Source organism: Mustela erminea, chromosome 4 (assembly GCF_009829155.1).
Source record: "Mustela erminea isolate mMusErm1 chromosome 4, mMusErm1.Pri, whole genome shotgun sequence".
NCBI classification, from domain to species: Eukaryota; Metazoa; Chordata; class Mammalia; order Carnivora; family Mustelidae; genus Mustela; species Mustela erminea.
In genome coordinates this window covers 113,484,397-113,498,515 of record NC_045617.1, presented here as the reverse complement: position 1 = coordinate 113,498,515, position 14,119 = coordinate 113,484,397, and the positions used below count along the sequence as shown (strand labels likewise).

At 40.8% G+C, this 14,119-nt stretch overlaps 1 protein-coding gene across 17 annotated transcripts in view; it reads right to left on the bottom strand.

The window, feature by feature from the left end:
- RIMS1 (regulating synaptic membrane exocytosis 1) overlaps positions 1–12,855 on the bottom strand; it is a 495,743-nt gene extending 482,888 nt beyond the window's left edge. For 6 of the 17 annotated variants that reach the window (XM_032340414.1, XM_032340424.1, XM_032340425.1 and 3 more), the window contains exon 1: positions 12,395–12,853. In XM_032340414.1, coding sequence (XP_032196305.1) covers positions 12,395–12,558 — 164 coding nt within the window. In that variant the 5' untranslated portion in view covers positions 12,559–12,853. Of the gene's footprint in view, positions 1–12,394 lie in introns of all 17 variants that reach the window. The other 11 variants (XM_032340417.1, XM_032340419.1, XM_032340421.1 and 8 more) reach the window with 4 other exon arrangements.
- Between the last annotated feature and the right edge of the window lie 1,264 nt (positions 12,856–14,119).

Here is a 14,119-nt window from a genome sequence, read left to right as displayed (position 1 = left end):
TAGTTTAACCAGTCATGGCCAGGGTGGGATCATACTGATACTGAGCTGCTTCTTCCAAAATGCCCAACAGAGCAAAATTTATAGTTACAAAAAATAATACAAGGCATGTCTAGATTACACAAATTATGTAAGTGAGAGAGAATGAACTTCTTTCAAAAGATTTTGTAGAAAGAATGTTTTTTAAGTTTTCAAGTTTGTGGGTATGAGAGTTTATATGTACAGGTATATGGATGAGCTGAGAGTGTTTGTGGATGCATATGTGAGTTGACATTTCCTTCCCATTCCTCTAATTCTTTCTTTGGGTCACTGACTAACAATTTAGCTGAAGACAAACTTCCAAATGAGGGGGAACCAAAAAAAACTCTTTTCACATCAAGCAAAAACCAACTGGCTTTTCTAAATGAAAAACAAACAAACAAACAAAAAAATATGATTTCAATACACACATAATTCAAAAGTATAGTGGGAAAAGCTATTTGGAACCATAAATAAATTACTGCATATTGAAAACATTGTATCTTTCAGAGAAGTGTTAAAAATTAAAAATAAAGTTAGCACAATGAAGAAGTATTGATAGCTTAAACATAAGCCCAACAAATATAGCAAAGGAGATCTTTAAATAAAATATTTCTTAGTCCCTGGCAATGATCCACTTTGAAGAAAACTCAATATGACAAAATTCAAAATCAACAAAGTAATTAAGTGTTCCCATGGAGCTTGCTTTTTCTCTTTCTTTCTTCCTTTCTTTTTCTTTCTTAAATTCTCTCTCTCTCTCTCTCTAAGTTCCCTTAAAATGTCCTATAACAGCATATACTCTTACTGAGCAGGCAAATCAAAACAAAATTAGAAAAAAAATAATTTTTTTGATTTGATGGTAGTTAAAATAAAATTATGTGGAGAGAGTATGACAGTAGAAAACACACTGGGTCAGAAGATACAAGACACAAAGTCCTATACCTAACCCTCTCACTAATTAATAATGAAAACGTGAAAGAATCGCTGGGCTTTAGTTTTCTCTTCTTAAAAGTGGAGTTGGAATATATCTTCAGCAGCTAAAATGTTTCATCTTGATTGCCAACTCTCATCAGTTGATGGCCTGGAGTACTACACTCAGAAATGTTCTGAGACATCGAACATTTATCATTGATGCTTTTTTAGGTTCAGGAAGTCATTTGTACACGGAGTATTTGCCAGCCCTGGACTGGATGTTAAGCTCTCATCCATATCTCAACTCAATCCCGTTATATTGTGTCAAAGACCAGTGTTTTTCTGCCGTGGGGCATGCAGACTGAGCAATCCAGTTCAACAAGCACTTACTAACGTTCAACCACGTACCAGCCATAGCATTAAGCAATGGAAATGCCAATATGATTAGAAGAAGATACCAGCATTCAAGGAGTTTAAGTCTAGAATATGACTTAAACAAGGGGAATTCTTAATTAAAAATATAATCCAGTACAATACTTTGCTTATGATCTAATTCTAAATACCAAATCAGAGAACATATACTGCGGTTTAAACTGTTAACTGAAGTTAGTGATGTTTTAAATCAGAGGCAATATTTCCATTGAACATGCCTGTTTAGAGAACTACTTTTTAAAATGTATTATTTACATCCTCCCACACTGACATGCAAACACTTTAAAGATGCTGTCCTTCAAAAAGCCATTCATGATAAATTAAGAGTACAACAGATCATCTCAAAACTAGATTTCAATTTCACCTTGTAATATCCAACTTCCAGTACATTCTTCTCTAAGTTCTGGCCAACTGTGGTTTTCTCAACAGCCAAAAACATTCAGCTCATTTTTTGCTTTCAGAATTTGCTGATAGAGTACCCATGGTTAGCATAACCTTCCCACTCCATCCACCTACTCATACCCTATTAATCCATCCAGCAGCCTTAGGTGACTCTTCTACTCCACATCCTCTGGATTTATTCATTCATACACACAGTTTAAAAAATTCAGGCACCTAGTACATGCCAGACACTGGCAAATAGAAATGATCCTGCTCTCGGGAACATATGCTGTACTGAGCTGGGACTGTGGCGTGAAAATGTTTTAAAAAAGATGGGCACAGAGGAAAAAATACAAAAATTAATCTGGGAAGATACACTATATGAGATGTTCCTTGAACTCATATCAAAGGCTATGTAAAAATTAGGTAGACTGAGAAGGAAATTCCTAACAGAGAGAGAAACACAAGTGGAGTCACCAAGTTGTGAAGCTGTGGTGATTACTTGGAGATCCTGTTCAGTAAGGCTATGGCAGGAAGGTGGGCCTGGGCCATTGAAAGGAGACAGCAGGCATGGTACAGATTATGAAATTTAATCTTTACACTGAAAGCACAGGGGTTTTACGTATATGTTTTTAAATGAATGTTAAAACTATTCCTCTGCCACCAGTGTGAAGAGGAGATGGGAGGGGGTTTCTGATCAGTGGCAAGAAAATGGAATTAGGAGGTTATTGCAGGCAACCCGGTGAGTGGTGATGAGAGTCTACATTAAAGTCACAGCAACACAACTGGAAAATAAAGGAGAATTCAAAGGACTCTAAGAAGACTGAATTGGGAAGATCTGACAATGGATTGAATAAGGAGTTGCTCTGGAGATGCCATCCAGAAAGGCAAGGGTTTATTTAAATTAAAAACAAAACAAAACAAAACAAAAAAAAAACAGTGTTTAGGCAGAAGGTCAAGACATCACTCTGGATCATAACTGGTTTGAAGTTCCCATGGACATTCAGGTAGAGATCTTTAGCAGGTAGGTTAGGTGCATGCATTCAGAATTTGGTAGAAAATTCTAAGGCAGAAAGATATTTTTGGAAATCATCAAAATATAAGTATGACTGAAGTCATGAACGTATTTGAAATTGATCAGAAACTGCATATAAAATTGTAGTAGAAGGTTGAGAGTAGGACCCATGGGAAGAGCAACATTGTATTATCAGTGGAAGATTGATTAGGGACACATCGGAAAGGAGAAGACAAATCAGAAGGAAATGGAGTTACAGAAAGAAGGGCAAGAGAGAGCCTGAAAAAGTCCTCCAGCTCCTATTATAACCACCACTCATTTTGGACTATTTTGTATGGCTTATTTAGCATTTTCCCAAAGTCCACATTGTATTTTTTTAACATTTGTACTACTTCACCAGGTAAATTATCTGCTGCTTGGCTTGGGATTGTAAATTCTGTTTTTTTCTTTTTTTGCATGTGGACCTTTAAGAACCTTAATCTATGTTGCCTTTATGGAAGACAGGGACAGCCACCTGATAGATAGATAGATAGACAGATAGCCACCTGACAGATTATCAGTCATAGAGCTACTCAATAATAACATTATAGCCTAGGCCTTCGGAGTTCCAAACACCAGGCAGTCCCATTCAGTGCATGGTGTCTGGAACAAAACTCAGACAATAGTTAATTTTTCAGACTAGTATTAAGTTTTTACTCCAGGTTGCTATAGATTAGGTCATTAGATTTGGCCTAAGGTATGGAGACATCTTTATATTGAAATATCCAGCCTAATTCATAAGAAGACTTTTTTGTATTTTAATTTTTCCAAATTATGTTTTTGTGACAATTGTCATGATGGTCAAAGTAAAATCTTTTTACAATTTTTACTTTTACCAAAATTTTAATATCCCAAATATATAAGCCAGCTCATTTCAATTTCCCTTTATTTCAGATACTAAGACATCAAGTTTTCCTCCTGAAAAAAGGGGTTGGGAAAGAAGACTTAAGCTCCAATATATTACAAGACAAGATAGCTAAGAAAGACAAATCTGCTAAGCTGTATGAAATATAAAAGGAAAAGCTATTTGGCTACTTTTGTTTTCATCTCTTTCTGCTAATACACTATGTAATCTTTCTGACCTGGATAGAACTTTGAAATGTGAATATATATATATACTATCCTATAATAAAGAAACCTGATAAATTGATTTAAACATTCCCTAGATATTTCATATACCATCTGCCCAATGTTTCTAAAGTGTAAAACCCCATAAATTGAAAACAAAACAGCTAGCCACTCAAATGAAGAGCCTCTCATTGCATTTGTTAAGAGCTACATTTAAACATCAAGAACAATAATGTGGCACATGATGCTTGTGCACTGATTACTTACAACTTTAAAATAACCTGATATTCTTGAGAATATCAGTAATCTCCTAGAATACTGCTCAAAAATCAATCATATTTGAGCACAGGAATGCAACTGGGTAGCTAATCAAATAGACTATACAAAGTGTAAGGAATAGAGCCAGAAAGCCCCATCAATAACTCCTACTATACTAGCTCCCATTTGTGAATATATGTGAGTCTATTAAAAGAAGGTAAACTGGGCAAGAGAAATTCATACACAGTGCAGATACTTTCATTGGTTTTCAATTCATTTATCTTCCCTATGTAAATATAATGGCATCTTCCAAGCAATTATTACCTGTATAATGATAGGGAACACACACAAAAAAGACTAAATACTATATAAATCACTAGCAAGGTATTACCTGTTATATTACATAAAGATAACTATTTAGCTCATTATAGTTCTTTAGTTCTTAGCTAATATCTAATTAAGCACATTAATTACTTTCAATTTGTATGAAATTACTTTCTATAACATTACCTTATTTAACATGTAAAATTGAGAAGAATTATTAAAATGTTGCATTCTAAAATCTACTTAAATGTCTTCTCTAAATAGCAGGCTGCTCCTTTGCAAGGCCCAAAGGATAACATTCATAAAGAAAGTCCTGCCTGCAGTTGCAATTCATAGCCAGTGTTATATGAAAAATGTTTTGAAATTTTAATTCTTTTTTGCCATAAAAGGTAGCATTCCACTGAGACTCCATAAAAGATAACACCTCCTTCTCAGCAAAAGCTCTTCAGTTTACCAATGATTTTCAAAATAAAATGTCTATAACCTGCTTCTATTATTTATATAAGATACATTCTATGACTGTTAATTACTTGATTTTCCTAAATTTTAAATGAATAATGGATCAGAGAAGTAAAACTTATAAAGAAGAAGAAATTGTCATTTATTGTCCATGTTGAAACACAGAATTGAGAAAAAGAGGGGCTTTCCATAATCATAGAGGAGATGTAGGCATAAATAGATACTGTCCTGAGAAAACCAACATGTATAGTCACTTTCTTTTTAAACAATTCTATTTTTCTCTTTAAACAAACATTCACATGTACAGGAAGTTTTCACAAGATAGCAACAGAGGTAGAAAATCTAAAGTCAGTATACTATACTCCCCTCTTGCCATTCACAGAAAACTCACCTAGATCAAAGTGGATACGAACTTGATGAAAGGGTATGTATGAGAATATGCACACAGAAAACCCAAAGCATCCAGTAGAGAATCTTAAAAAAATCTGAAAAATGTATAATCTATTACATTACCCAACAATAAACTGACATGATAGAGAAACTACTACTTGACAAGTTTATGGCTCCTTATTCAGCCAATTCTGAAAAATGAATAATTTATAAAATCCAGTGGCACTAAAATCATAGGTCTTTTTCTAGTAAAAGATGAAGAAATTACCCTAAACTAATTTCTCTTCCCATTTTTGAATTAGAGTTGCCTTTTAGCTATTTCAGACTTGATCACTTTGCCCACATTGCTTTTTGTACGAAAGACATTTATGAGCTATTTAATGAGAAAAAGAACGTAAAAAAAGGTAAATACCATCTCAGACCAAGCCCTGGACTTATTTTACCTAGCACCTCCTTACCAAATTCTCCAGCTGGTAGCTGCAGCCCTCGCCACACTACTGTTGGCATGACACAATGAGTGGACTGTTCTCTAAGAACTCTTCTCCACAGGGCCCCTAGTCGCTGCAGTAACCACAGGAAAAGATAATCTTGAGATTCTTCTGTAGTCTTTTGTACAGAAATTTAAAGTTTAAAGGTGTTTCCACTACCCACTGCCTCCTAAGTTAGCAGGGCAGGCATTATCAATTCTATTTGACACACAAAGAAACTGAGACTCGGATGGGTTACACCTACAGAAAATGGTAATGTTAAGAACAGCATTTAGTCCACTGCTCTACCCAACTATTTGATGTTCACCTTCCCTTCTGACCATGGCAGTTACAAAATTGTAGTTAACACACCAACATCAAGCTCTCAACAAAGGACTCTCTTTATTCTACCTCAATAAACCAATACCTGAAATCAAAATAAAATAAAATAGCCAATGCCCATTTTCAAAGCTTGAAAAAATGGTCTTATTATTGAATTGACTATTGTACAACACTTTGTTCAAAATAGCCTACCTAACAAATAAAACTGAGAACAATCGTGAGGAGAAGAAATAACCTCATGGTGGAGTAGAATGGTGGAAAGATGCTAAGGTATTAACACTATGAGCAAAAGATCCAACAGATCAGAAAAGTCCCTGGTGCAGAGGGTTAAGGAAGAAGCTGTGGCCAGATCTAGAGATTAAAGAGAGGTGGACTTGGAAAAGGGCTGAAAATGCCATTGGCTGGAAGAAATTCTTCTCTTCCCCCTTTTAGGTTACTTTTCTGGACGCCAGAATCAAATGTCATAAGCAAAGGTAGGTATTGAGCTAGTGCTGGGAATTTCACTAATACTAGAACACAAACAGAATACTGACAGGAAGACCTTCTTATCAAGAGTGAGTTCAGGACAAGTGAAATATGAATACAGCAAATGCCTGACACATGGAAAAGCACGCAATCAATGTTAGCCCTCCACCAAAGAGAAAAGAGAAACAGACCATAATACCACAGCTTGACACACTTTTATTATTATTATTATTATTATTTGCCCAACGTACTTTTAAAAAGATTTACAAGAGGACTACCAACTTGGGAGTCAAGGTACATAGGTTCTGGGTTCTATAACTCAAGTTGTCATGTGCCCTAGGAAAATTTGCCTCAACTTGCAGGACCAGCTCTGAAATATCCAACCCATATCATAGAATAAAATGTAAAAAGTGTTTAAAAGGTGTTTAAAAAATTTAAAAAATATAAAATTGTCCATAAAGGTATATGAAATGCAATAACAATGGACTTTATAATCCATGATACATCAGTCCCATCCACCTGTATGTTCCAGGTGCGGGATAATATTTCAGGACTTCTGATTTGATATCTTTCCAGGAAGCTTACTGCACAGGTTTAAGATAAATCGTTCTCCTCATTTAACAAGTTGAGCAAATAACACTCCCAAGATGTTGTGTTTCTATTCAAGTCAGCAGTAGCACATATAGCCCACACTGGTTTCCATATTCTACTTCAAATTTGGTAATATACTTATTTAAATGATGGTGCCCCCTCACATCTGGTTAAGAAAGAACACATACAAGTTAAAAGAAAGTCAAGACATGTTAGCAAAAATGTGAGCTAATGGTTATGTCTCTTTCCCTCCCTTCTCTTTGACAGCTCCTCATGTCTTTCCTTTTTTAAAGCTTCCCTATTCTATATTTTCTCTGAAATATTTGGGAATTCAGTCCTGGGCACATTCACTTACTAAGTTTTGCTGAAAGAAGAAAACTTCAATAGAGTACAGGATTAACCTTCTCTACATGTAACCCTATCCATAAATGGAGTCAAAGAAGCTAGAGTTCAAGTAAAATGGTGAGTTTTATCCTTCTTCTCTATTTAACACAACATCTCAAAAATGGTACACCACCAGCTCGTGTTTTAGCAGCGGTCCCTCATTACTATTTGCGTTCTTTCTTTTCCTTCTTACCCTTCCTTGTCTCCGCGAAAAGAGAGAATATTTTCAGGCGTAAGAGATGAAAATCTTTGCAAATCCCAATGAAAACATGATACTTGCATCCATGGGGACATGCTCTGCACTCCTCCCCAGCTGCCCTGTCTGCTTTTCCTTCTTTTCCCACTTGCTAATTGTGGCCTTTCATACTGAGTCTTATGGATACATATGAGGTCATAATAGCATAATTGGTTAGAGGGAGAAAAAGGAGAAAGAAAAGCTGAAATTACAAAAGTTCTACTTCTACTTTCCTCCTCCGTTCATGAAGGAAGTAGATACTATGGATGTGTGATAAGCTTCCTGTTAAGAAGAGAGTGAGAGCATGTTGGCTAACTGAACATAATAAGGAAAAAATAATAATTTAAAAGAAAAGAGAGGGAGAAGTCTAAAGTCAGCATTTTCTAAAAATTAATTTCACACCATGAATTGCAGAATTTGTAAGTAAAACAGAAACTCACAGAATCCCCATTTAATTGTCTTGCCCACATTTACACAATAAGTGCCAGACTTAGAACTAGAACCCCAAAATGCTTGGATCCAAAGTTAATGGCCTCTCCACTATACAATGACACTTTCTATTTTCTTCAAATTGGAGACAATTCGCTTCTCCTCACTCCACAGGAAAACTCTATTAAGAGTGTGAGTGAAGCTCCAGGCCCTCCTATAATCAGCACCTGATCTACTAAGTCAACCTAATCTTTTGCCAAACCACTTCTCTAAAATTGAGGAAAGAGCACAAACTAATTTAAGGAAAAGGTAGATGAAATGCAAGCTTTTTCTTGGTGGAAAGACAGTGTAGTGTGTGAGAAAATATTCAGACTTAGAATAAAAGGTCTGGGCTTGAATCCTGGTTGGGCCATGTAATGTGAGTCAGCTTAGGGTATTACTGGAATTCTCTGAGTTTAGGATGAAGATTTGAGGATTATGTGACCTGCTTTACCTTCTGCACAGGCTGCTGTGAGAATCCAAATATACATGTATTAAAACTTGAGCATAGTTCAACTCTTTGGCATGTGATTCAATAACCACTTAGAATAATGGCCAAAATGAGGTAAATGCTCAATAAATGTTACTAGTTTTATTAATTATTTCAATAAGGTTCTCAATTCCCATCCTCAAATCCCTTTAACTCTCTACTTCTATTTTTTATCTTCCCTTACTATTCTGTGGCTCCTTTCTCTATGAAGCTTTTATAAAAAAAAAAAAAAAAAGGAATAAGATTTTAGGTCTAATAAGATCTTCTCTGATTTAGGTCCCAGATAATGCAGTTTTCAACTCATGTAATGTATTGGCTCACGGTGTCTGGTGACAGTTACTTGAAAGAGTATTCATTGAGGAAGCTGGGTTTCAAAAAGCCTTCAGAAAACACACACGCATGCATGCACTCACCAAAAACCTACTAAGATTAAGAAAAGACCTCTGATTTGCAGATAATTAAATCAGTCATTAAGAATTATTTAAAGGGGTTCAACTATTTCAAGTTAAATGGCAATGGTATTTAAAATTGGTGCACTTTGCCAACGAAATGAATTATTTTTATGACTAAGCACTTAGAATTTTGAGTAAAATTTTTCTGAAATCTTGAGGTAAAAATGAGCTTGATTATTCTTTTCCATTTACACATATCTAAAGATGAATTATCAAGGCCAAATTCAAGTAGTAATTTATAATCACGGCTGATGAAACTATACAAATATATTTTAATGTATATTTTTTAATCTTTCCCATATTCACACATCAGTTTTCTATCCTCTATAAATGCCTTGCACATTTGTACACACTGTGAAGAGAGAGACAGCATGCACAGTAGGTAGCTCAAGGTGATGGTTCTGCAGTGATGACAAAAGCGAACTTTAAGTCTAACTGCTGTGACCAGAACTTTCGCTTTGTGGGGCCTGTTGTGAAGGTAATTTCTCAGATATGTGATATGATGGACCAATCATTACCATAAAAACTTATCTCTGATTTAACAAACACTTCAAAGCCTCGTGAAAAGTATCATGTTTTCCACTACTTTTATGCAAAGCTGAGAAAAGACCACCACTTATGACTGTGTTGTTAAGTTCCCACATGTATGTGTCATCTGAATAGCCTCTACAATGACCAGTTTTTAAGACATAAAGTGCCCTCTGGAAAAAAAAAAAAAAAAAGTACAGCACTGTTCCACTAAGTGCAGACGGTATGACACGCTTACACAGCAGCAAACCGGGATTCCAAAACACTCACCAATCTGCCACTGCACAAAAGGCCAAGACATTAACAGACGAAGCTGATTGATAAAGTTAATGCAGAGGTCTGGGATGATACAGTGCTGTTGTATAACAGCGTCACATACTGCGATATTTTGTGAATCCTTGCAATAAAGGAACAATATTTGCAAGCTGGGGCAAAGCAGTCACAGGAACAGCAGTGGGAAAGATGTCTCAGACATGAGCAGTTGGACGGTGTTCTTCATTTTTATTTGTCCACAGGAGCCCATACAATCTTGTGCTATCCTTAGGCAGTTAACAGATTTGGAATTCTGTCCTAAAACTCACCCTCTTCCACTTAAATTCTCTCGCTCTCCAGGAGCCTGAAACAGCCAACGGAGAGGCGCGATGGCCACTACTTGCACTGTGCCTTTCCCTTCCTAGTCGGACCCTATCAGCAGCCCATGGGTTCCGCTGGCTGCTGGAGGGGCCTCCATCCACCTGCTGTCTGCAGTGAACACCGAAAGGAACAGGCGCAACCTGTAAATCCCGACCAGCAAAAAGGGTGTCCAGGACAGGTGGCAGGGACTGCAACCAGTGAGGACAGACGGACTGACAACCAGACAGACAAACAGCAGCACCATCAGACACAATCCATTACTTCCAGTCTCAGAAGAGGGGAAGCCTGCAGCACCAGGGATGTTGAGTATTGCACTAGGGACAGGCAGCAGATTAACGACGGTTCTGCCTCCCTCAAGCCACCAGGCTTAAAGTATTTGTTTTTTGGATGAGAAGGAGCAGGGAATCCAGAAACCTGCTGCTCTTTATAGAACAAGGCCAGCTCTGGCCTTGCAAGTTAATGGACCTTTTCTGAGTCTACAATGAAAGGGCAAGAGGAATGACTGTATTTCTACCCTTGTGCTGGGACCCAGCATCCACAGCAGTTGCCCGATATCCCCCTCTTCCATCTGGGTGGCAGCTACACGGGTGGGGACCTATCAGTCTGTGAATGCAGCCTCCCTCCTTTCCTCTCCTTCCAGGCACTGCTGCACTGAGAGGAAGCAGAAGAAAGCTTCAGTGGCAGCATCTTCTCCAGAGAAGGCAATCCTTTAGGGTTTGGGGGAGGCCCTGATGGGTGTGTTCCATGCATGGGTGTCACCCCTGTTCCCTCCTTGCCCTTCTTGGCTCTCAGCTAACTCCAGATGCAACAGGTTCCCTTTGGCACTTCATGCCAATCCTCTGCCCCCAGATACACCTTCTGGGCTAAACAGGAGACACCAAGGAATTAGTTCCAACCAGGGTCTCCAAATTCCTTTACCCTCAAGTTGAAAACTTTCCTGAATACAAGAAGACATCCCAAGGGAAAGCAGGGTCGAAGTCCCCTTCAGCTCCACTCTGTGGGTGATGCTAAGGAGTAAGGAAAACCCAGTCTGGATGCCAGTACCTTGTAAGCAGTTTTTTCTGAGAATATGATAAGCAGCAGCACAGGCAGTGTCACACACCCCTGCACCACCAGCAAGGAGCCCCATCCCCTCCTCAGACACAGGAAAATGGGGCTCTAGACAGAAAGGCTTTGAAGGGTTGAGGGGCTTTAAGAGGGGATGTGTGCAAATATGTGATCCCCTATTGTACTGCTTCCACCAGGAACTGAGCAGGCCACAGAGGTCTCTTGGAAGGAAACCAGTAAAGAGGAACCTCTATTTTATTCAGGCTGGAGTCCCCATCAGCTTCTCCCCTTATTAAAAACTTTGCATCGCCAATGGCATTGTATATGGGTAAGAGAATGTGTCTTCACACAGGAATTCTGTGTAGAAGACTGTGACTAAAAGCTTAAAGAGAAGCTGGGTAGGCAGGTTACCAAAGATGGCAACTGCCCAAAAAAAAAAAAAAAAAAAAAAAAGACCCAACCTTGATCTGGAGATGAATGAGTACCAAAATGAACACTACCATAAGCATTTTTCTTACATAAATACTGGCACCCTTCACTGGGGTAACCCCAACCTCCTAAACAACTCCAAGAAGAGAAGAGGAGCTGTTCTCAGCACCTCTCCATCCCACCTCCTGGTTCTCCCACTCACCCCCTCCCCTCAACCTCTTCCCAGCCCAGGGCCCTTCCACCTGGGTGGCACCCGCTCTCCTCAGCTTCTGCATACCCCACCCTCAGGGTGGTCCCCGTCCACCCAATCTTCCTCTGCAACCCAGCCTCAAGCCATCCTCCCCTGGCTCCTGGGCTCCCGCTCGGTGGCATCCCCTCCTTCCTGCTGTCCCCCTGATCTCCCTCCGCCTCAGCCCAGCGCCCCTGGCCCCAAGGCGGGAGCCTCCGCCCCCACCCCCAGCACCCTCGCCCGCCCCTCCCCCACACTCAGCCGAGAGGATTGGGTGAGTGAGTGGTGAATGGACCGATGGAGGCACGGGGGCACGGATGGCGCGGCTGGGGGTGGCTTACTTGAGCATGGCTTCTTCTTTTTCCTCCTCTTCCTTCTGCCGGTCCATCACTGCCATGATAATGTTCCTCTCTTCCTCGGTCAGGTGGCTCAGGTCGGGCAGCTCTTGCATGGGGGGAGGCACCGTGGGTGGGCGAGGACCCCGGGGCCCCACGGCCGAGGACATTTTCGCGGCCTGCCCGCCCCCTCTTCTGGCTCCCTGGCTCTCACCTTTCGGATTCACGCCCAGCAGCTGCGCCCCTGCTTCCCCTCACAGAGGAGCCCTCCTGGCGGCGGCGGGAGGAGGAGGAGCAGCGGCGGCGGCAGCAGCAGAGCCGGGGAGAGAGAGAACCCAGTCTTTCATGGTTGTTTGCATCCACCCAGTCCCGGATGCTCCCTTTGTTTTGGTCGCCCTAGCGAGGCTCGGGGCCGCCCGGCCGCCTCCCGCAGCCCAGCCTCGGCCGGCGGGGGCGGGCAGGCGGAGGCGCGGCGGGCGCGGCGAGGGGGCGAGGGCTCGCGCCAGGCTCGGCCGATCCGGGCGTCGCGCGCTGGGCGCGCGGGGCGGGGGCGGGGCTGGGGCCGGGGCCGCCGCCGCTGGAGCCGCCGCCGCCGCCGCCGAGGCTGCTCGCAGGCTCGGCTGCCTCCAGTTTGGGGCTGCAGGAGGGAGAGGGAGAGTTTTGGGTGTCAGTTAGGCGGAGTCTCGGAGGCTTCGCTCCCGGGTGATGCTGCTGCTCTCGCAGACATAGCTGCCAGCCACTCAGTCCCGGAGCCGCTCCGCCCACGGGCACCCACCCGCCCACTCCCCAGGTCCGAGCCACGCGTGCCCCAGCCTCTCCCCCCACGCTCGCCAACGTGCACGCCACATCGCTCTATCCCCAGGTAGCCCTCACCCGTGAGTCATCCTCCCTTTCCTGGTCTCCCGTCTGTGTCATCCTCCCAGCCCTGTTTTTCCTTGGATTGCATTAATCATCATCATCCTCGCTACCATCTTCATCGTGGAGCGTTAATATTATTTGAGCACCCACGATGTTCTGAACAGCAGGATGGAACACCCTCTGGACGCATTTTTTTTTTTCCCCTGCTACGATATATTTCACATTTACTAGTCAAGTGTTCATAGCAACAATAATGTGATTTTTTTAAAGATAATTTTGATAAACACACACACCTCTCCAACAACCTGGATTTTCTGGGTCCATTATATGCAGTGTCTTTCTTGACCCATCCCCAATAGGACTGTTCTGCAATTTATCCTAATCCCACGCCTCTTAAGATTTAAAATGCCCCACAGCCCAGCAACTATTTAATTTGTCATTTGGGGCTCTGGGTAGCCCCGTCGCATCACATAACCGCACTTCTCTGGTGCTTGCAAATGGATTATCTACTTGAATTCCTCTAAGGATGCTCACTATCATCACGTACTCACTTCTTAGCCCTGTAGGTACTTCTCAAGAAACACGGATCACAGATAAGAAAAACACCCAACACATATCGTATTGTGTAGGAAGCTTTCGCTCAATGCCTGGCACAATGATAGGCATGAAGGATGAGTTTCTCTTGCTGATAAACAGACAATCCCTTCAAAACAGGTATTGTTACAGGCTTTGAAACCTGAAGACTGAATATTGTTAATATAATTATAAAGGAATCAATATAGAGAAGAGTTCAAACTGAACAACAGTTTCCTCATGAATATCTCTCTTAGAAATGGTGATGAGAGAATTGGTATGTTTCTCCTGGAGAATTTT